At 35.0% G+C, this 21,777-nt stretch overlaps 1 protein-coding gene across 4 annotated transcripts in view; it reads left to right on the forward strand.

The window, feature by feature from the left end:
- The window catches only part of DIAPH2 (diaphanous related formin 2), an 868,194-nt gene that overhangs the window by 460,993 nt on the left and 385,424 nt on the right, over positions 1 to 21,777 (forward strand). For all 4 annotated transcript variants that reach the window (XM_057538261.1, XM_057538259.1, XM_057538260.1 and 1 more), the window contains one exon: positions 5,490 to 5,619. In XM_057538261.1, the coding sequence (XP_057394244.1) occupies positions 5,490 to 5,619 (130 nt within the window). The remainder of the gene's footprint in view (positions 1 to 5,489; positions 5,620 to 21,777) is intronic.

Here is a 21,777-nt window from a genome sequence, read left to right on the forward strand (position 1 = left end):
TATGTTTAAAAAATGAACTGCCACCTCCTTCCCAAAGCCAGCTTACTCTAGAGTTATCACTTTCCTTATCATTGACACAATACAACCATTCTTTTAATCACCGGAACTAAAAACTTTTGGAGTCTTTGATTTTTCCCTTTCCCTCATCCCAGGTATTTCTTTTCAGTGACTTAATCCTGTTTGTCTTCACAATGTGTCTTGAATTTGTCCTTTCTCTGCCTTTGTTTACATGTACCATAGTTATCATTTTAACTATATCAGTCCTTGACATTTACCACCAAATTACTCTCCTACGTCATCTCCTTTCTGTATAATTTTGTGTTGTCTCCTAAATTCTGGGTTCCCTGAGGCTTTGAAAGTACCATGCATTGTTTATCTCTGATCCCTAGTGTCCAGCCCACAGTGGATCATCGAATGTACTTCTACATTCATAATTGCTTTGCTCCTGTCTCCCCTTATAAATGTATAGTGCTTCATTTCCCAAGGGGCACGTTGTAACTTTATTCTGGCATTCACTCTCACATAACTCTCAACAGATATGGTGTCCTGGAAGAGTCTGGGCTTTGGGGTCAGTCTCTCTGTGTGTATGTGTGTATATATATATATATATATATATATATATATGTACACACACAAACTTAACAAGAGTAGAGTTGAATTTAGAAGTATTGCTCTATAGCCCACGCAAGTGGAGAGAAATCTTCATTCAGAAAACATTGATTGCCTCCCTAGCATGTCCTAGCATGCTCCTAGGTACCGTGGATAATAAAAATTAGTAAAACAGGGTCTCTTCCCTTGAAAGAGCTCATACTGACTGGAAGAAACTACTGTGTTGAAATGTTTATAGTGAAGGAATATGGCAAAGGAAGGCATCAATTACTCCTTAGAGGAGTCTTCAGAAAGGAGGGGGTAGTTGAGAAGTCTTGAAATTTGAGTAGGTATTCACTTGGCAGATAGAAAAAAAAAAAAAAAAAAAAAGAGGAGGGTCTAGAGAGAGAACAAGATGTGCAAAAGCACAGTGTTATGACATTGCATGGTATGTGCAAGCAGTTGTAATCAGACTGAAGTGAAGGGTAGGCACCAGGAAGCAGCAGGGGACACATTAGAAAGGTAGGCAAGGGCCAGCTCTAAAAGGGCCTTAAATGTAAAACCAAGAAGTTTGTGTGCTTTTCTAGTAGCTGAAGGGAGACTTTGCAATGGAAACTTTGAATGGGTTCTAATCATCCTAACAAAATTAAACATTTGAAAACTAACATCTGTGTGGTAAGGTTAAATGAACTGAAATTGTTTGGTTTAAGAGAACAGGACACCTGAGAAGGGAGCTTTCACTCTCTGAGGTGGTTATACAGAGGATAGCAACCAGTTATTTTCAGTTTCCACTGACGACAGAGCAAGAAGAAATAGGCTTAAGATCTCAGTAGAAGAGAAAATTACCTACAGAAGGGGTCCTTCGCAGAAAGATTGTGTGTGACTGACGTAGATGATTAAAATGTTGTTTGCTCAGGCTCTCTGGCTGTGTGCTGGCTTCTGTGTGTTCAAACCGCCTGATTTCAAAAACAGGGCAGAGACTGCAGGTTTTCAGGCTTGAATGAGAGTATTCAAAATAAAAAAATCTTTTACAAGGCAATTAGTTATTCAGATATTTTGCTATCTGCCTAACTGAAGTTTTGGAAATGTATTTGAACACATCACATATAAATATTATCTTTCATAATATAGCACTCCTGTTTATTAGAAAAAAAGAAATGATCATAATTTGCTAGAGAAATAGGTGTTAATTTGTTAAAGGTATTTTGTATTCATGTACCATTTCAGAAAGTTATTAAAGATTAGGTAGATACAGTTAGTATAAATTCAGTTATTAATCTTTATGTGTAACATTTATTGGTCAGAGGATTATAATTAAAATCGCTATATGGTTTATTAACTGATGGCACTTTATCAGTGAATATAGTGAATTACTCTTTTTTTGTTATCATTCGTTGATAACTCACCTTATTAAGATATTATAAAATGTTAGTTTTTTCAAATAATTCCAATTTCTGGAACTACTGTTTGTGTTTTTATTGTTTGAAAATATAGACAAGACAGAGGATTATAGGGTGACCATTTTGTTCATCCTCTTGCATGCTATAAAGAGAAGTCCTATATCTATCTCATACCCCTGCCTAACTGTTGCTGGTGAGAGGGAAAGCACAGTCTAGGATGCAAAATGGCACTTGGCTGCTGGCTGGAGTGAACCTTGAAATGCTTACGGAATAGCTACCAGTGAGACTCTGGCAATCTGGACAAGTATTATTGGAATATTTGATGTTAATGTAAAAATAACATAATTTTGAGTTAACCAGATATCAAAGGGAAAACAATTTTATTTCTTAATAAACTAACCCAAACACTTTGGAAGTGATTTTGAACATACTCAGATTAGATTACCTTTGTACTAACCCAAGAGATGTCTATATCCAGCTAGTACACTTGGAAGGGCAAATTATTGCATAAATGCCATTAGCCATTAGAAGTGATGAAGGTGAATGTTCTTAATTGCCTTCTGTACTTGACATCGAACCACACAATAGGTCCTGAGAGAGATGATGGCTAACGTGTGAACCGTGTAGATGTGGTAAGAGAGACTGAAGACATGATAATACAAAGTAAATATACTTTAATAAGTAGAAATGCTTTGCCTTTATATTTTAATATTATATATTCATTTGTTTTTGACCACGCCGCATGGCTTGCAGAACCTTAGTTCCCCGACCAGGGATCAAACCCGGGCCCACAACAGTGAAAGTGCCGAGTCCTAACCACTGGACTGCCAGGGAATTCCTTTATATATATATTAAATATATATATATATAATATATATTCATTTTTAAATGATTGGTCTAAGTGTCATGCACATAAAGAAAAATTTAGAAGACCACATATTCCCTGCCAGTTTGAAACCTTAAGATGGACTCCTGATGTGAGGTTATGTAAAAAATAAATATTGCAGTACAAATTTAGCAGTTTGTCTACCATACCAAGATATTTCTCAGCTTGACAGGATAGGCACTTGGCCATCTTTGTCCCCGCTTTGAAGGGAATGTTACAATTCTAAAAAAATACATGCATACTCTGTCTACCACTCTTTCTGATTTTGACAAAGATATTTAATAGTTAATGGTATAAATGTTATGCAGTGTTTATCTTTTAAAAATGTAACCATTGACTCTACTAAACTTTTTAACAGGAATTAAAGTTATGGCCCTCCTTCTGGATAAATATTTATCAAATACAGTTTCTGAAAATTAAGCACTTATAAGCATGCATGTCAAAAAGGAAATTTTTAAATCACCCAGAAGATTGCCATATGAGCACAGTGCTATTTTTCTATTTTTGTGTTTTCCTTTCTTGTATTCGCCATGTGCATTTAAAAAAAATTATGATATACTTGTACAATTTAGTGTCCTAAAAAATTGGGTGGGTTTTTGTTGTTGGGGTGTGTGTGTGTATGTGTGAATAATTTGTTTCCATAGAATTCACAAAATATAGATCAATTTCCTTTCCTTTAGGAAGATATGCCTTCAGTTTCCCTAAGCTCCTAATGTTTTTAGGATTTTAGGATTTAGGAATTCAATTAATTTGTAAGAAAAAAAGAAAATGTTTATTTCCTTATGACTTGGAATATTCAGCATACTCTGAAGGGGATGCACTTTGTGAACATATAACACTGCAATTTCGGGTAAAGACCTCTCTTTAGGAAAGTGAACCTCCCATTGATTCTTCTACAGCTGCAAGCCTTACTTAAGACAAGTTGCCCTTGAGGTTTTTGTTGCTTTTTGTTCTTATAGCTCGTTCTTGAATTGTGTCATTTCAACCTTGTAGTACTTCAAAGTGTTTGGTGGATCAGCACACTAATGCAAAATTTTAAATATTTTACCTACATGGGATAAATAGTAATCCCAGAAATTCTAAAAGAAATCATTGTGGCCACTTCAGTTATCAGCATCATGCTTCCTGTGGCTGTTTGTTTTGAGCCTGAAGACTAACATTTCTTTTAAGTTGTTCATATCATTGGAACCTAACAGTTGTTAGAAAGCTGTAGCACAAAAAGTATGGGACTGATTGATTAAATACGATTTTTTTTCCTTAGACACTAAAACAATAAGGATTAAATTACTCTGTAATTACCTAAATATCCTCCACAGCCTTTTCATAAAACTATTTGCAAAGAATATTCATTTATTCTAAACAGTAATCCTTAAAGCTGAAAACCCCAAATCAGTATGAACATCAGTGGACAAACCCATCATCTAAGGATTATAGACTTATAACATCCAATAGAATGAGAAAAGTTGATACTTTATACTGTATTTATCCTTTGTTTTTAAGTAAATCCTTGATTTCATTTGCAGCTTAGTCTAGTATGAGAGTTATATTAAAGAAAACACTTGGATTCTCATCATAGATTTTTTTTGGTCCTATACTTTCAAGACTTTTATCATTCTAACCACAGCATCCCTTTTCTAGTGTCTCTGAAAAGAAGATACAATGTGTAGGCAGACAAATAAAATTTGACATATTATCACGATTGTGTGGTCAGATTCTGTTTATAAATCAGCATAAAAAGCCTTCAGTTATTCTTTTCTGATGGCCCATGCAAGTAAACGAGGGTAAAATGTGCTTGCTCTTTTACATTAATTTGCATCAACAATGGCCAGAAATAAATATAACCTCACAGACGAATCCAGCTTTCAAGAATATATTTCTGTGATAAAGCAAAGAACAGAATGCTGATAACATAAACACACATTCACTTGGACTATTATTATCAATACTTAAGTGAATGTTCTTTTCTCATGAAAAGGATAGTTCATTTTGCCATAATAATCTAGACATTTTAAGAAATACGGATTAATGTTTAATTTTTTACTTTTTTCGGTCATCTTTCTGTCTTTTAAAATGCGGAGTTCATTTTAAAATCCAGAGCACTGTCACTAGACCCCAGTAGGAACTACCCCAGACATTTTAAAAAATTTTTAATTAGTTACAATGAATTGAGTTCATTTATTCATTTATTTCTCTTGTTTAAGAAAAAGTCTCTCGGGCTTCCCTGGTGGCGCAGTGGTTAGGAATCCGCCTGCCAATGCAGGGGACACGGGTTCCATCCCTGGTCCGGGAGGATCCCACATGCCCGTGGAGCAACTGGTCCCATGCGCCACAACTACTGAGCCTGCGCTCTGTAGCCCGTGGGCCACGGCTGCTGAGGCCCGTGCGCCCAGAGCCCGTGCTCCCCAATGGGAGAGTCCACCGCAATGAGGGGCCCGCGCACTGAAGGGAAGAGTGGCCCCCGCTCGCCAGAACTAGAGAAAGCCCGCGTGCAGCAACGAAGAGACCCAACTCAGCCAAAAATAAATAAATAAGTAATAATAATTTTAAAAAAAGAAAAAGTCTCTCTATATATATTATTAAAAAATACTAAAAATATTGTCGTTATTCCATTCCAGATCCGAGATACTAAATCAGCAGATCAAAAGACAACCCTCTTGCATTTTATTGCTGAAATTTGTGAGGAAAAATACCGGGATATCCTGAAATTTCCTGAAGAACTGGAACATGTAGAAAGTGCAAGCAAAGGTAATTGATTTGTAACTGCTTTGAGACTACATCTTGTCTAAGTAAATATTTTAAACGGTAGGATTAAATAATCTATAAGCATTAATCGTGATTTTTATTTGGTTACTGATATAAGAAAAGCAGGAAGATAGTTTCCATTAGCTTATATTTGACAGCATAGTGTGTTTTAATGACCTGCTTTTGACCGACTTTATTTTTTAGTGCTTCTAGGTTATTGAAGCTTTCATATCTCTGATCAAATAGTATATTTGTTCATTTCATAAATACTTAAGTGTATATTATTTGCAAAGGAACCATACTCTGGGGCTGTTGGTGATATCAAAATGATCGTGAGATAGTTCTTGCTTGAATGTGTTTAAAATCTAGAAGGGAAGAAAAGACATATACACAAATACTTTATAAAACAAAGATGAATTTGAGAAGTGCTACAGGAAAAGATAATGGGCTGTGGTTTAGATGAGAGAGAAAGAACCTTTGAATGGATAGATAAGAGGAGGCCAACAGGGTGAAGCACGAGAATAGGATTTTTACTGACATGGAAAAGGGGTACGCTGTCCAGAGAGCAGACAATATGAGAAGGCACAGTGGCGGAATGTGTTAGGATGGTGAAAGAGTCATTGACTGTCAGGCTGAAGCAGTAAGGTAGCCATTTCAGAGACTTCAGTGTCATGCTAAGCAGTCTGATCTTGATGAGGTAGGTGGCAGGGCATCATTGAAGGACCAGAATGGGCAGAACCTGGCACCAGTGAAGAACAGGAGAGGAGGAACAAAAATGTCTCCAAGACTTTAATTCGAATGCATTAGCTTTGTTGGTTAGTAAGTATTGTCTACTTTTAGAAGAGGTTGAAAAGTGAAAGAAAGGAGGAAGGGTCAAGGAAACATTTTTTGAAAGTAAGATGACGTATGTGGAGAAGTACATTTTTCCTCTTGGATAAGAAGAGTAGGCCATAAATCTTATATTTGAAACTGCACTATAGTAATTCTGCTTCTCTATAACTCCGAGGACTTTCAGTAAGGACTCAAAAGCATATACGTTTCCCGAGTTTATTACAAACCATATAAACCTGTTAGTGTCCTTTGAAGGAGAAAAAAAGTGTGTCTATAAAACCCAGAAAGTCGTTTGTGTAATATTGTTCAGTGGTCATCTCTGCCGGTCTGGTTGATTGTTGATCACATCCTCAACATATTTCTTGAATTTAATGAAGTTAATGAAATTTCTTTAATTCTTTTAATTTAATGAATATTATAGTTGTTGCTGTTGTCTTGTTGGAAGAGAATAATCATAAGGGTACCTATAGTTCCTCTAGTCTCAGCCAAGTATGTATTATACTCAGTTCTATTTGTTTGTTTCCTGCGTCTGGGCTTTTGGTAAATCCTTTCATATTTTTCTTTTACAGTATCACCAACTTCTTTCTTCCTATCCATTTCAAGAGCAAAACCTCTCTGTTGTATTTTGCTTATTTCTGCTTTCGTGTAGTCTTCCTATCATTGTATTTGAAAGACTTGCCAGAAATCCTCTTCCTATCTTTCTGTTTGGGCTGCAGCAATCCCCATTCTCAAGTTATTTTGACTAGTTCTTTTTCTTTCCCTATGAAATTCAGACTCAGAGTTTGCAACTCAACAAGTTCTTAAGTACATTCTGCCTGCTTGCATCCCCCTTTCATTTCCTTCTAGTTCTCATGTGTCCAGAAATATTTTCTCTTGAGCCGTTTTTATTCCTTTCTAATAATCCTGTCTCTGTGTATGATTTCATGCTGCATCATATGCCTGGAAATCTCACCTGCCCTGTCCTCTAAGACAACTGACTATTGTTTGACAAATCACTGTTCAGAATCCATTTCCTTAATTTTTTTTAACGTTTTGCTACTAAAGCCTTAGAACAAAATACTTGTGAATTTAGTTTGCAAGAAAAAAACAGAATGTGGTGTGAAAGGTCAAGCCACTTAACTTCTTATTTATAGTTAAATACTTTTCCTTGGTGTCTAAGTCTAACTTGTCTTTTTTGCTTAATACAGATTTCAATCCTGTTTGAATCACATTCTGTCACCTCCAGTACTGTGTATATAGCAAGCATATCTATATTCACAACCAACCAGCAAAAATAAAAGTAGATCAACACTATATATTAATTCATTTTCCATGATTTTGGACTATCTCCTTGTGAAATGATTGCCTACAAAAAGAAAAAAGTACCTGTCTTTTTAAACTGGAGTGATATAGATAAGATGAAACTAATTCAGTTAATAATTGAGTTATATAACTCATATTTCAAGAATAATTGTATGATTACTAATATCTTCTATTTTTTTGTTTTTGTTTTTTTCTTATACCTTTGAAAATTCTCTCTATTTTTTATTTTATTTTTTTGAAGTATAGTTGATTAACAATATTGTGTTAGTTTCAGGTGTACAGCAAAGTGATTCAGTTATATATACCTATATCTTTTTTCAGATTCTTTTCCATTATAGGTTATTACAAGCTATTGACTATAGTTCCCTGTGCTATATAGTAAATCCTTGTTGCCTATCTATTGTATATATAGTAGTGTGTATCTATTAATCCCATAATCCTAATGTATCCCTCCCCTCTTCTGTGTTTTTTGATTATTAAGACCCAAGTACCTATTTTGATAGAATAAGGATCTTTTCTGTCTGCTATAGCAAATAAATGTATTTCAGCTCAGTACTAAAGTTATAGACCTCAAATTAACTGACAAAGAAAAAAAAATTACCTTGAAGTGAAAAGAAAACTGAAAGTAAGAAATATGTGGGATTCATGGAAAAATGTATTTTATAAATTGCCTTCATTCCTTGTTAAGCTAACCTAAAATTGTGTGCGTCTTGGACGATGCAAAGCTATGGTATAAACTTAGCATATTTTCCTAGAGCTCAGTAACTCAAAGATATTGGGAGAAACACATCATTTTGCATTAACACAGAGATATATTATGGAGTGGAATGCAAAATTCGCATGAATTTTTAAAATAAAACAGATGACTTCAAAGAAATTTCACACTTGCCGCAGATCCCTTGGGGAGCGCGTTCAATCTTCTCTTCCATTAGGGGCTCTTGGGTGGGAAACGTTTATGAAGCATTGCCTAAAGAATTGGAGAGTGGTTTGGTTTTGCTTTGGTTTCACTTATTTATTTATCTATTTAGTTATTATTGCAGGGAGTGAGGGAGGCAGGCCGCCCTTATGAAGTTCAGACTCAAACAGTACAATGGAATTTTATTACCAGTGGAATTCATAAAATAATATTTCTCTGGTCATTTTCTTCCAGGTTAAATTATAAATCTGCAGGTCCTCTCATTCCTGTTTGACATACCAATGAGTCTTTAGAGAGAAAAAAAGTGGTTGCTATAGAGAATCTAATGCCTTTAAAATACTGAAAATATATTTGATAAACCACCATTACCTTTTCCCCAATGAATAATTTTAAATATTATATATGTATATATAATTATATATAATAGATATCTAGATCTGTATTGTATAAAGTATTGCTGGTTTACTAGACCTAGTTTGTAAATCCTTCATTGTTTTTCCCCACCCTGTGGCTATCACTTTAACTTTCGGCTTTGAGGATTTTTACAGTTTGATGTAAAACCTGTAGTGTTTTATAGGTCAGCTCCAGGGATTAAAACAAAAGGGTTAGTAAAGTTTAATTAAAACTATTCCATTCAACAGGAGAAAATTATATTAATGTATTTGAAGGTACTATTAATCCTAAGGTTTTGCATACCTCCGAAATGGGTTTCACTTCAGTTAAATTACTGCCATCCTACAAAATAAAAGTTGGTTAAGTTTTCTATAAATAGTGTTAATTTCTTATGATTTAAATCAACTATTATAAATTTTAATGGCCAACCATACCTTTTGATAATCTGCCATCTTTCCATGCTATATTAGTAACTCTGATTAGCTATTTACCCACTCTGACTTCTTCACAGGATTAATCATGATGAAAGTTTAGATTAGAGGTTGTAGGGAAAAATCTATGAGATAAAGGAAAAGAAAAAAGTAAAATCATAGCAGAGTTAAAAAAAAGCTGGGGGAATGCAAAAAAACAAAACAACATTTTCTGAAACTCCAGAGCTGGCAGAAGCTTTAGAGATCATCTCGACCCTGCTAAAAGAGACCCAAGATGGCATTTAGTCCAAATTCATCATTTTACAGTTGAAGAAACTGAGGCCCAGAATGACAAAGGAATTGCCCACGATCACACAGTCAATGAAGGTTTGCAGACCTTTGTCTATTGTTTTATTACATACATTTCAGCTCCACTTTTCCTTCCTTAGTGGTCTAAAATATACAACAGAGATTCATGCTCACATATTGGAAAACATAGAAAATCAACGCTGACCAAATAAAAGATTTACTGGAGTATGAATGCCACTTCCTCTATATAGTACTCCAATCTCTCTATCCCCATTTTGACAGAAATGCCCTTTCCTTTCTCTGAGTCACAGCAGTACTTCAGCTTTATTAGTAATACAGCACTTGCCACATTTGCATTTTTTTATTTCATTGTATGCTTCTCTCTGTACCTCCTAGGTTGAGTATCTCAGTGGCAAGGAAAATGCCCCATTTGTCCCAACAGACTCAGTGCTAGCCCAGCATCTCAGAGAGAAATAAATGCTCAATAAATGTTTACTACATTGAATCATTGCATATCCTTTTAGTACAGCAGGCGTGTTTCAAAATAAGGCATTATGGGAAGTTGACAAGTTGAGAATAGCAACCTGAAAATTACTGTTTACTGTAAATATAAGAGGAGAAACAAGATAAGTTAGAATAAAGAAGACACCATGACTTAACAATATTTCCTGGTCCATGTTTTACTTCTTTCATGGAGAAAGTTAAAATTGGAAACAATCGAGCTCTTAATGGAGAGTATCTAAACTTATGGAGACTACCAAACCATAAAGATTTATGGTGAACAGTAAGGATTAAAAGTCTCATAGGAACTAATGGCAGCCAACTGTCTTAACGTAATATCTAACTGCTGAAACATCTTTTATTCTAATGACTGAACAAAAAAAATTACCTTTATACTGTCTACTGTTTTATTGAAAAATCTTTTGAATTATGGGACAAAATCCTACTGTTTTTAGAGCATTCAATGTACAGTAACTCATAGGACCCAAGGTGTGAGAAAGTATGAAACCATAGGATTTCCTAGCAGATTTCAACTTTGTGTTTTGGAACAATAAATGCTGGAGAGGGTTTAGAGAAAAGGGAACCCTCTTGCACTGTTGGTGGGAATGTAAATTGGTACAGCCACTATGGAGAACAATATGGAGGTTCCTTAAAAAACTAAAAATAGAACTACCATATGACCCAGCAATCCCACTACTGGGCATATACCCAGAGAAAACCATAATTCAAAAAGATACATGCACCCCAATGTTCATTGCAGCACTATTTACGATAGCCAGGACATGGAACAACCTAAATGTCCATCAACAGAGGAATGGACAAAGAAGATGTGGTACATATATACACAATGGAATATTACTCAGCCATAAAAAGGAACGAAATTGGGTCATTTGTAGAGACGTGGACGGACCTAAAGACTGTCGTACAGAGTGAAGTAAGTCAGAAAGAGAAAAACAAATATCGTATATTAATGCATATTATGTGGAATCTAAAAAAATGGTATAGATGATCTTATTTGCAAAGCAGAAATAGAGATACAGACATAGAGAACAAATGTATGGATACCAAGGTGGAAGGGGGGGATGGGATGAATTGGGAGATGGGGATTGACATATATACACTATTGATACTATGTATAAAATAGATAACTTTTGAGAACCTACTGTAAAGTACAGGGAACTCTACGCAGTGCTCTGTGGTGACCTAAAGGGGAAGGAAATCCAAAAAAGAGGGGATATATGTATACGTATAGCTGATTCACCTTGCTGTACAGTACAAACTAACACAGCATTGTAAAGCAACTATACTTCAATAAAAATTAAAAAAAAAAAAAAACTTTGTGTTTTGGTCTAACTTTTTAGAAGCACAGAATGATAATAAACCAATGTTAACAGAATGTCAGTAGAATTGACCTTACTTAGATGTTAGCAGTCTGAATAAAACTGAGTATACATTGTACCACTATATCATTTTAATAACAAAGTTAAATTGTTTAGCTTTTTTTGGACCTTTCCTGCACTATTTCAAATAAATAATTTTGCTGAATGAATTGCATTCTATCATACTGACACCATAAAAATCTTATAAAAATTGAGAAGAATATTAAGTTTTAGGGAGTCTAATTCATACATTTTCCAGTTTGATATACTTTCTTCCTTACTCTCACCAGGTCACCCCAATTTTTTTTTTGAGGCTTAAATTATTTTTATTATGGAAATTTTCAAACATATACAGAATTACAGAGAAAAATATAATGAACCCTAGTATACCTATTATTCAGTTTCCATATTATAAAACATTTTGTTAGCCTTATTTCCCATCCCTACTACTACTACTACTACTACTACTACTACTACTACTACTACTACTACTACTACTACTGGTGACGGTGATAGTGTTTTTGCAGGTATATTTCAGCCTTTAAAGAAAATCCCAACTATCCTATCATCTAACTAGAGTTACTAGTTTATTATGCACGTTATATGCATAATATATGTCTGACATATAAGGGCATATTTTTTTTAAACACAAATCAATGCGATTACCATACCTAACATAATGAACAATTTCTTAACATTATCTAATACCCAGACCAAGTTTCCTTGATTATTTCAAAAGTGTTTTTTAGAGTTAGTTTATTTGAATCAGGGTGCAAACAAAATGTGCACATCGCATTTGGTTTTTATATTTTTAACTCTTTTAATTTATAATGGTCTCTCCTTTTTTTGTTAAAAAATGCTATTGTTTATTGAATAAGCCAAGTTAATTATCGTGAAGAATGTGCTGGATTCTGAATGTGGCTGAATGGTTTCTTCTGGTGTTTAACTTTTTTGCTAGCCTCCTTATTTCTTGTACATGAGAAATTAGAACTGGAGGCTTGATTAGAGCCAGGTTTCTTTGTTTTATTCTTCTTTTCTTTTTTTTTTTTTTTTTGAAGCAAGTGCTTTGTACTTTTTGTTGCATCACATGAGGAGACATAATATTGGATGTTCCACTTTCAGATGGTGTCAGCCTGATTTCTTCCTTATAAAGTTCCTTATCAAATTTCACCTAGTGGTCTTAGCACCTACGATGATTATTGCCCTGATCCATTATTTTATTAGAGGTTGCAGAATGGTGACTTTCTAATTTTACTATACTTTCTGCATTTATTGGCTAGAAATATTCTGTAAAAGACTCTCCTCAGCAACTATTGGCTTTGCTGAAATATAGCTCATACAGGAAAGTTAGGCTAAATGCTCAATTTGTTCCCTTTATTTGTCAGTTTTTAAAGTAATGGGTTGGTGATATAGCCATTTCCAGTAATGAAAATGTTTCTTTTTCAGTATGGTTTTTCAAATATTTGCTATATTTTCATCAGATACTATTATTATTCCTTTTTTTAAACATCTTTATTGGAGTATAATTGCTTTACAATGTTGTATTGTTTTCTGCTGTATAACAAAGTGAATCAGCTATATGTATACATATATCCCCATATCCTCTTCCTCTTGCGTCTCCATCCCACCCTCCCTAACCCACCCCTCCAGGTGGTCACAAAGCACCGAGCTGATCTCCCTGTGCTATGTGGCTGCTTCCCACTAAATATCTATTTTACATTTGGTAGTGTATATATGTCCGTGCCACTCTCTCACTTCGTCCCAGCTTACCCTTCCCCCTCCCCGTGTCCTCAAGTCCATTCTCTACATCTGTGTCTTTATTCCTGTCCTGCCCCTAGGTTCTTCAGAACCATTTTTTGTTTGTTTGTTTGTTTTTAGATTCCATATGTATGTGTTAGCATACGGTATTTGTTTTTCTCTTTCTGGCTTACTTCACTCTGTATGACAGACTCTAGGTCCATCCACCTCATTACAAATACCTCCATTTCATTTCTTTTTATGGCTGAGTAATATTCCATGTATATATGTGCCACATCTTCTTTATCCGTTCATCTGTCAATGGACACTTAGGTCCAATTTTTTTTTTTTTTAAACAAAGTGAATTTCTTTAAAATACTACAAACCACAAGAGGTCCAACACATGCGTAAAAAATATATTTTCAACCTGAAATGTCAAAAGGACTTAGGAAAGAGAGTCATGTTTTCTTACTGGTCAGTAATCTAGTCATTACCAACCAGTGTTTTTAATTCATAACATATAAACCCTGTAATTAATTTTCATTTCTACAGGAAACTATTGAAAACATTCATATCTTCAGGGAACAGTGAAAGGAAGCAGAGACCATGGCCATTTGGACTTGAGTAAAATGCTTCAATATAAGTCAGCTATTTTTTATAGACTTACAGGCATTTGTTAGGGTACCTTAGCTTTTGCAACCCAGAATCTCTTTCTGCTAGAGAACTGTATGCATAGCTCATCTGTCTCACACCAACTCCATGGCCCAGCCTGTCTCAGAGCCTAGGCTTCTGTGTTTTTCTAAACTGAAATTCCCCCCTCTTCACTCAGCCCTTTTGAGCCTAATGTATGTATCTTTTGATGGCCCTCTATGAAGCCTTCCCCAGCTGCTTTGGCTTTCAGGCGTCTCTCACTTCCCCTCTTCTACCATAGTACTTACTTGAGCTTCTTAGTTTGGTGCTTGATCTTATACTCTTTTGCATTACAATATCCTATACTCTTTTGCATCATGGCTGAATCCTGGCATGATGCTTTCTGAAATAACGTATGTTATCATTAGTTTGCTTTTTCAAGGGAGAATCTAACACAGTATTGGCATAGTAAATTCAGCTCTGAATGATTTTGAAACCTCCACCTGATCTTAGCTGCCACCTTTATTTAACCCCAGTGAAACTTTCTGGGTACTTAAAATAGCTAAAATATATCTGCAGATACTTAATTTCAACTTCTTACACACTGAGCCCAGGTCTTCAAAATGTCTTCTTTAAAAGTAGCTGTTTAAGGCAAAACTAATCTGTCAATAGGATGTAAGAAATCATTATAAATGGTTAGTTTTGGGGTGGGTTAATGGCTGGAAGGGAACATGTGAAGGCCTCTGGGGTGCTGGTCACATTCTGTTTCTTGATCTGGATCCTGGTGACATGGGTGTGTTCAGTTTGTGAAAATTCATTCAGCTGGTCACCTGTGTGCACGAGGGATATATGCTTCAACAAAGCATTTTTTAATAGGCAGTCATTTGTATTTTTAAAATGTGTAATGAATGATGAAAAGTGAGAAAGGTATTACATTTTAATTCAAAAGGTCCTTGTGTTTTTACCTGTGCTTAGTTATAATGATCACATGCATTGTATAAATAACTGCTGTCAGAGTTGATCTGATGTTATTGTAAATAATTACTGTTTTTCAGCAAGTTGTATGTCACTTAAGGATTTTGTCAAAGTGTCTTTTAGTCTGAGAGTGGATGGGTACACTCTAGTGTTAAAAAGGAAAAAAAAATCACCAAGCACATTATATGCCATGTAAACATTCAGGTGAATGTTTCCTTTCCATAGCTGTTGTCAGTATTATGCTGTCTTGTATATTATTGAGTCCTAACATGTCCCGAGCACATCCTGAGGTAAAATTTTCACCAAGAACCTGTCACTGCTGTCATTGTTATCATTGTGTCTTTGCTTCAATGTCAGGAAAGAGGATATGTGGGAATATTGCTCGTTTAATCTCCTTGTGGATACAGTCTTGTTAGGTGAAAAATGAATCTTCATACAGCAAATGTTAAAATGTGATTGACTCCTGAAGTAAAACACAGGGACTTATTTGATGCAAGAGGTTTAGGGACTGATGTTAAGTAGTAATGTCAAGGTAGAGAGGGGAGAGTAAGGGAAGAGGGAAGAGTGAAAGAAATGAAGAAAAAACCAGCTCTCTGCCGCCACGGCAGAATCATAGGAAGAGGTGGCTCCTGTCCTTAGTGGAGGTTCCCTTGTACCACCAGGGGAAATTGGTAGAATCTGGTAATCAACTTGGTTACTGTCACTGCAGTTTTTACCACTACCAGTTCTTTTGATGGATTCATCAATAAGGATGAATCTGGTTTAGGGATATTAGGGTTGGGGATTTTGGAAGAGGAAAGAACAGTATCAGATCTACCTAAAAAGCTGCCCCCATTCTCCATTTTTTACACGTTTCAAACGTGGCTTGAACACAGGAGACTACGTGGCTGCGGTGATTTCTTGAATTTAACTGGGTCTTTTTCTGGAATTGGGATTCTACAAGTTGTTGAGGTAAATTATAGTAAATAGCAAATATAATATTGACTTATGCTAATTTTATATGACCCAAACTCCTTTAGAGTATTTCCACGTTAAACAGTCAGAATGGAGCTGGCATTTCTATTAGAAGAGTCATTGAAATAATGAGGGAAAAAAACCCTGACTCCTATTGGAAGCTAATAGCTCTGTGGCAAAGAATTCTGGTACAGTCATATCTGAAAGAGACGCATGCTAGAAATAATATGGCCAAGGATGAGAATCATAACATATATATTCTAGTTTCAACTTTGTTACTACCTACTTGTTGGATCATAGTTTTGCCACTTAACCTCTCAGTGCCTGTTTCCTCATTGTATCATAACATTTCTTAATTTGAAAAATATAGATGGTCATATTTATCCCTCAGGTGATTATGATAATAAAATTAGATATCAGTGTGGATATGCCTTAAAAGTGTTATATATAAATAACGATTTATTATTCAAGCTAGCATAAACATATTAATTCCAGATGATTTTGATCAGGTTTTTTATGTTTGTTTGGTCCCATTTAAAAAATGAAGGTCAAAATTCACTTGTTAAATCATGAAGCACTCTGAAATAACATATGATATCATTAATTTTCTTTTCTTTACATGTTTTTACTTTTTTCCATCTCGTAGTCTTTTTGAAATTAGACTCTAAAGACGTGATCACATAGGCTCATCTCATTTTGAATGACATCTCCAAGCTCTGATGGAAGAATTATTATTCTACATTTAAGAGTTGATCATAAAATTTCCAATATCCTATTCTGATAGGATATCTTTGTCTTTAGTATGTGTAAACATGGAAGAAAAGAAAAAACATAGAGTTTTAATTGAATGTTCTAAATAATTAATAGTAAATGTTTAGGGGAACATAAAAAAGGTGTGAATTTAAAATATTATTATAATAACTAATACAAATGATAATAAAACATTTCTTTTACATGCATTTTTAAGAAATGGATTCTGCTTGCATTTGTAGCACAAAACCCAAGGCTAATGTTTATGCCAGCTATTGCTTCTTCACTTAATTATGCATTTTTTTCTAATACTAGTGATAATATTAACCACTACCATTTATAAAGGGCTTGCTAAGTGACTGGCACTGCAGTATGCCTGGTTTTAGAGAAAAGGAGACTGAGTCTCAGAAACATTAAATAAAGTGCTCAAGGTCACACAATTAATAAGAGCTAAGATTTTGGCTACTTCTATATCACTTTTTCTTTTCATTATAACAACACTGAGAGTAATATCAAAAACATAGTTGAAAAAGATATGAAAAATGAAATTTTTACTCATAAATTTAAGATAAACTGAGAAGGCAGTTATAAACCTTGATAAATTCTGGATTTTAATGGGAAATTAATTATTACCATTAGAAACACCCAATGAAATCGTATAAATACAAACACTTATTGTCTTACTTTAAAACTACAGTAAACTGATAAATATATAAAATGGTATTGTCAGGATTTAGGGTTTCATTCAATTCATTTTTCCTTCTACATTTTCACAGAGAGTAGTAACACACCCTGTGGTGATGAACAAAGAATATCTCTATTGCTCACCCTTCTTGAGGGATATGGTCACCAACTAAACAGTTGTTTATTTAATTCTAATAGTATAAGGACTTACAGTCCCTGAGTTGCACATTTGTATCCCTTGTTTTAAATATATCACTTTTTCTTCAGCTATATATTCCATGGGAGTGTGGGGCATGCTGTAAATTAATTTGGGCATTTATTCATATATCTTTTACTATTAGAAATCACACTGAATAGGAGTTCTTCAAAGGAAAATGAGTTATATCTTACACTTCTATTAATTATTTCAGTTGATATCCCAACTTAGAAATTCATTAGAAACAATTCTAATACATGTGCCATCCATGTGGACAAATGGCACATGGACAGAATGTTCTCAGAAGACAAACATACCAAAAATATTCAACCTCATCAGTAATGGAAGAAATACACACAAAACAATAATATACAGTTTTTCAGCTATTGAAGTGACAAAGTTTAAAAACAAACTGTCACATACTCAGTACTGACACAGGTGGTATAGGGGAGATACATATGCATTAATGGTCCAAGTTCAAGATGACCTCAATTTTTCGGAAAGGAAAATGTATCAAGAGCCTCAAACTAACTGCAAACATTTAATTTGTCCTAAGAAGATGATCAGAAATGGGTACCAAGATTTATTCACAAAAATTTCATTTGTAACATTATTTGTAACAGTGAATAATTGGAAATATCCAGAAGAGCTAAGAATTAAGAGAAATAATAAAATGAATCATAGAACATACATATAATGTAATACATTTTGAATAAAATGAAGCCTTCAATGAACTCTAATGACATGGTGAATACAAATAATATAGTAAATTCAAATAAAATAATAGACAATAAGATCCAAATTTTATTAATCATAATATACGTAACAGTAATATTTGTTGTCAGTAGTATTTTTGTGTTTTCTGTGTCTTCTGTGTGGTATATACAATTGATTCTTGTTACCTGTAGTAGTTATGTTCTATAAAGTCATCGTAAACATTGAATTAGGGAATATTGAATCATTGCTTCTACGGGAAATACAGAGTTAGGTTCCTGCGAGCCTCTGGTCACACAATTTTCATCAAGCAATCAATACATAACCTTGTTTATGTGTTTTTCTGTTTAAAGATACTATATTTAATATATATGATTGATTCATTAACATTGAACTCACAGCCAACAGCACTATAACTCACGCCCGAATGAAACCTATTTAACATAAGTATATTCTCTGTAAGGCACATTACAGCCTTCCTGCACTTAGGAACACCAGACAGCACTTCAGCACTGTGCTTGGGGGTCATTTTAAAAAGCAAAACCACCCAAAACACAAAAATGAGAAAAATGTGGTACTAAATAGGTTGCAAAAGGACACTTGTTTACAGTGTGAGAGCTGAAACAAGAAGGCACAGTGTCCCCTTGTTCAACCTCAGTTGGAAACATGCACCCAAGACAACTCAAATTTTTTCACCACTCTGCACGTGTGTATGTCTCTGAATGACCACAAAATCACTGCAAGTATTGATTGGGGTTACAGATAGATTTCAGCAAGTAGGCAAATTCACAAATATGGAATCCATGAATAATGAGGATCGACTGTGTATTTATATTTATAATCATGAAATAATTTTAAGAAATAACTCATCATACAGTTCATTCATTGATTCACTCATTTCCTGAACAAGTAATTATTGAGCACCGATCATATGCCTAGCACCATTCTGGACCCTTGCGCTATAGTTATGAATAAAACAAAGTTCTCATTTTCATGGGAAAAACAGACAACAATATAATTCCCTTCAGTCATGAGTATTATGAAGAAAAATAAAGCAAGATAAGAGAATAGAGAATGACAGAGGGTACTGTAGTACTACATATAGTGGTCAGGGAGGCCTCTTTGTGGAGGTGACCTTTGTCCAGAAACTTGATTAAACTGAAGTAACATGACATGTTCATATCTCAGTCAAGGATACTTCAAGCAATGGAAACAGCAAATGCAAAATTCGCTGAGTCTTCTAAGTACATATTGTAGTTGAAGGAGAGTAAGGGAACCAGTGAGTGGTCGGGGAGAGTGATAGGAAAAGAGGTTGGAGGTGTAGCCACGGGCAAGAGCATGTATGACTTTGTAGGCCCTGGAATGGACTTTGACTTTTATTCAGAGTCTGATGGGAAACTATTAGCAGGTTGAGAGTATGGGAGTAATGAGATCTGACTTATATTTAAAAGAATCATTCAGACTGCCAAGTGGAGAAATGGATTGCAATATGGCAAGAGTAGTGGGAGATCAGGAGACCACTGAAGTTGATCAAGTGAGGAAAGATGTTAACGTCAATTAGGGTAACAGTGGTGGAGCTTATGAGAAATGTAGACTTACTATTTTTCTAAAGATTAAGCCACCTGAATTTGCTTATAAATAGGAAGAGGAGTATGACAGTATGATTCTTCAACAATGACTCCAAAGGCTGTGAATAGAGCAACTGAAATAAGATGGATTTGCCATCACTCGAAGTGGAGAAGACTGTGGAAGGACTGGGTTTGGGAGTTGGGAATATCTGGAGTTCAGTTTTGGTCATGGTAAGGTTTTGATACCTATTAGATATCAAAATGGAGACATCAGGTAGGCAGTTGGATATGGGAGTCTGGAGTTCATGGAGATATTGGGGCTAGAGATAGATAGACATTTGAAAGTGACGAGGACATAGATAGTAGTTAAATCTGTGTGAGTGGATTCAATCACCAAGAGAGTGAGAGTGGATAGTCAAGAGAAGTGGCTAAAATACCAAACCCTGGGACCAGGGATCCAGGTAACCAATAGGGTACTTTTGAGTGAATTAGGAGGACACCCATTTGAGAGGGCATAAAAGTGCCTCCGCAACTTCCAGCATGGAGAAGAATTTAATTTGATTGAAACTGTAAAGAATAATGATAAGTACAATGTTTAGATATGCTCTGTTAAACCAGTGCACCAGATGTTGTTCTGTTCTGTGCATAATGTATCATTTGTATTACCTATGAAGGAGCCTTTGTTTTAAATAAAAAAATACTAATGTAGTCATGAACACATACATGCAGAAAATCACACGCGCGTGCGCGCACACACACACACACACACACATGCGCGCAAACACACGTAGATATGTATGAGCCCTGATAAACTCTTGATCATCACAAAACTCCATGCAATTGGCCCTCCAAATCCACGGGTTCTGCATCCACAGATTCAACAAATTTCAATCCGCCGTTGGTTGAATCCACAGATGCAGAGCCCATGGATATGGAAAACTGACTGTACCATGCCATTTTATATAAGAGCATCCACGGATTTTGGTAACCATGGAGGATCCTGGAACCAATCCCGTGTATACCAAGGGAGGACTGTAGATAGTTATTTAGAGGTTAACACACATGAAATAGTATGCAGCGTTCTGGGGTTGAGAGGATCTGCAAGTGCACAAAGATTTATCACCAAGAAAGTCTTGTATTTTTTAATATGTATGACAGCTTTTATTTATTTTATAAATCTTTGGTTCCAGAATCTTCTAATCAGAACTCTGAGCATATTGAAATTCTTACGAAAGAAGCATTGAGGAAAATGGACACCATTTTGGTGGCATTAAGACTCTACCATATGTATTCCTCACTGTATTTTTTTATTGAGGTATGATTGACAAGTTAAAAAGGTGTATATTTATGTTGTACAATGTGATGTTTTCATAAATTTATGTATTGTGAAATGAATACCAAAAACAAGCTAATTAACAATTCTTCATCTCACAGAGTTACCCTCTGTGTGTGTGTGTGTGTGTGTGCGCGCACGCACGCACGCACATGTATGTGTGGTGAGAATATTTGAGATTGCTCTCTTAGCAATTTTGAGTATACAATACATTATTATTAACTGTAGTCACCATGCTGTATATTAGGTTTCCAGAGCTTATTCATCTTATAACTGAAAGTTTGTACCCTTTGATCAAAATCTCCCCTTTTCCTCCACCCACTACTCACCCCCCAGCCTCTGGTAACCAGCAGTCTACTCTCTGGTACTATGAGTTCAATTTTTTTTTTCATTTCACATATAAGTGAAATAGAATATTATTAAGCCTTAAAAGAGAAGGAAATCCTGCCATTTGTAACAACATAGATGAACCTGGAGGACATTACGCTCAATGAAAAAGCCAGACACAGAAAGATAAATATTGCATGATCTCAATTATGTGTGAAATGAAAAAAAAAAAAAATTGAACTCATGGCACCA

Source organism: Balaenoptera acutorostrata, chromosome X (assembly GCF_949987535.1).
Source record: "Balaenoptera acutorostrata chromosome X, mBalAcu1.1, whole genome shotgun sequence".
Lineage (NCBI taxonomy): Eukaryota > Metazoa > Chordata > Mammalia > Artiodactyla > Balaenopteridae > Balaenoptera > Balaenoptera acutorostrata.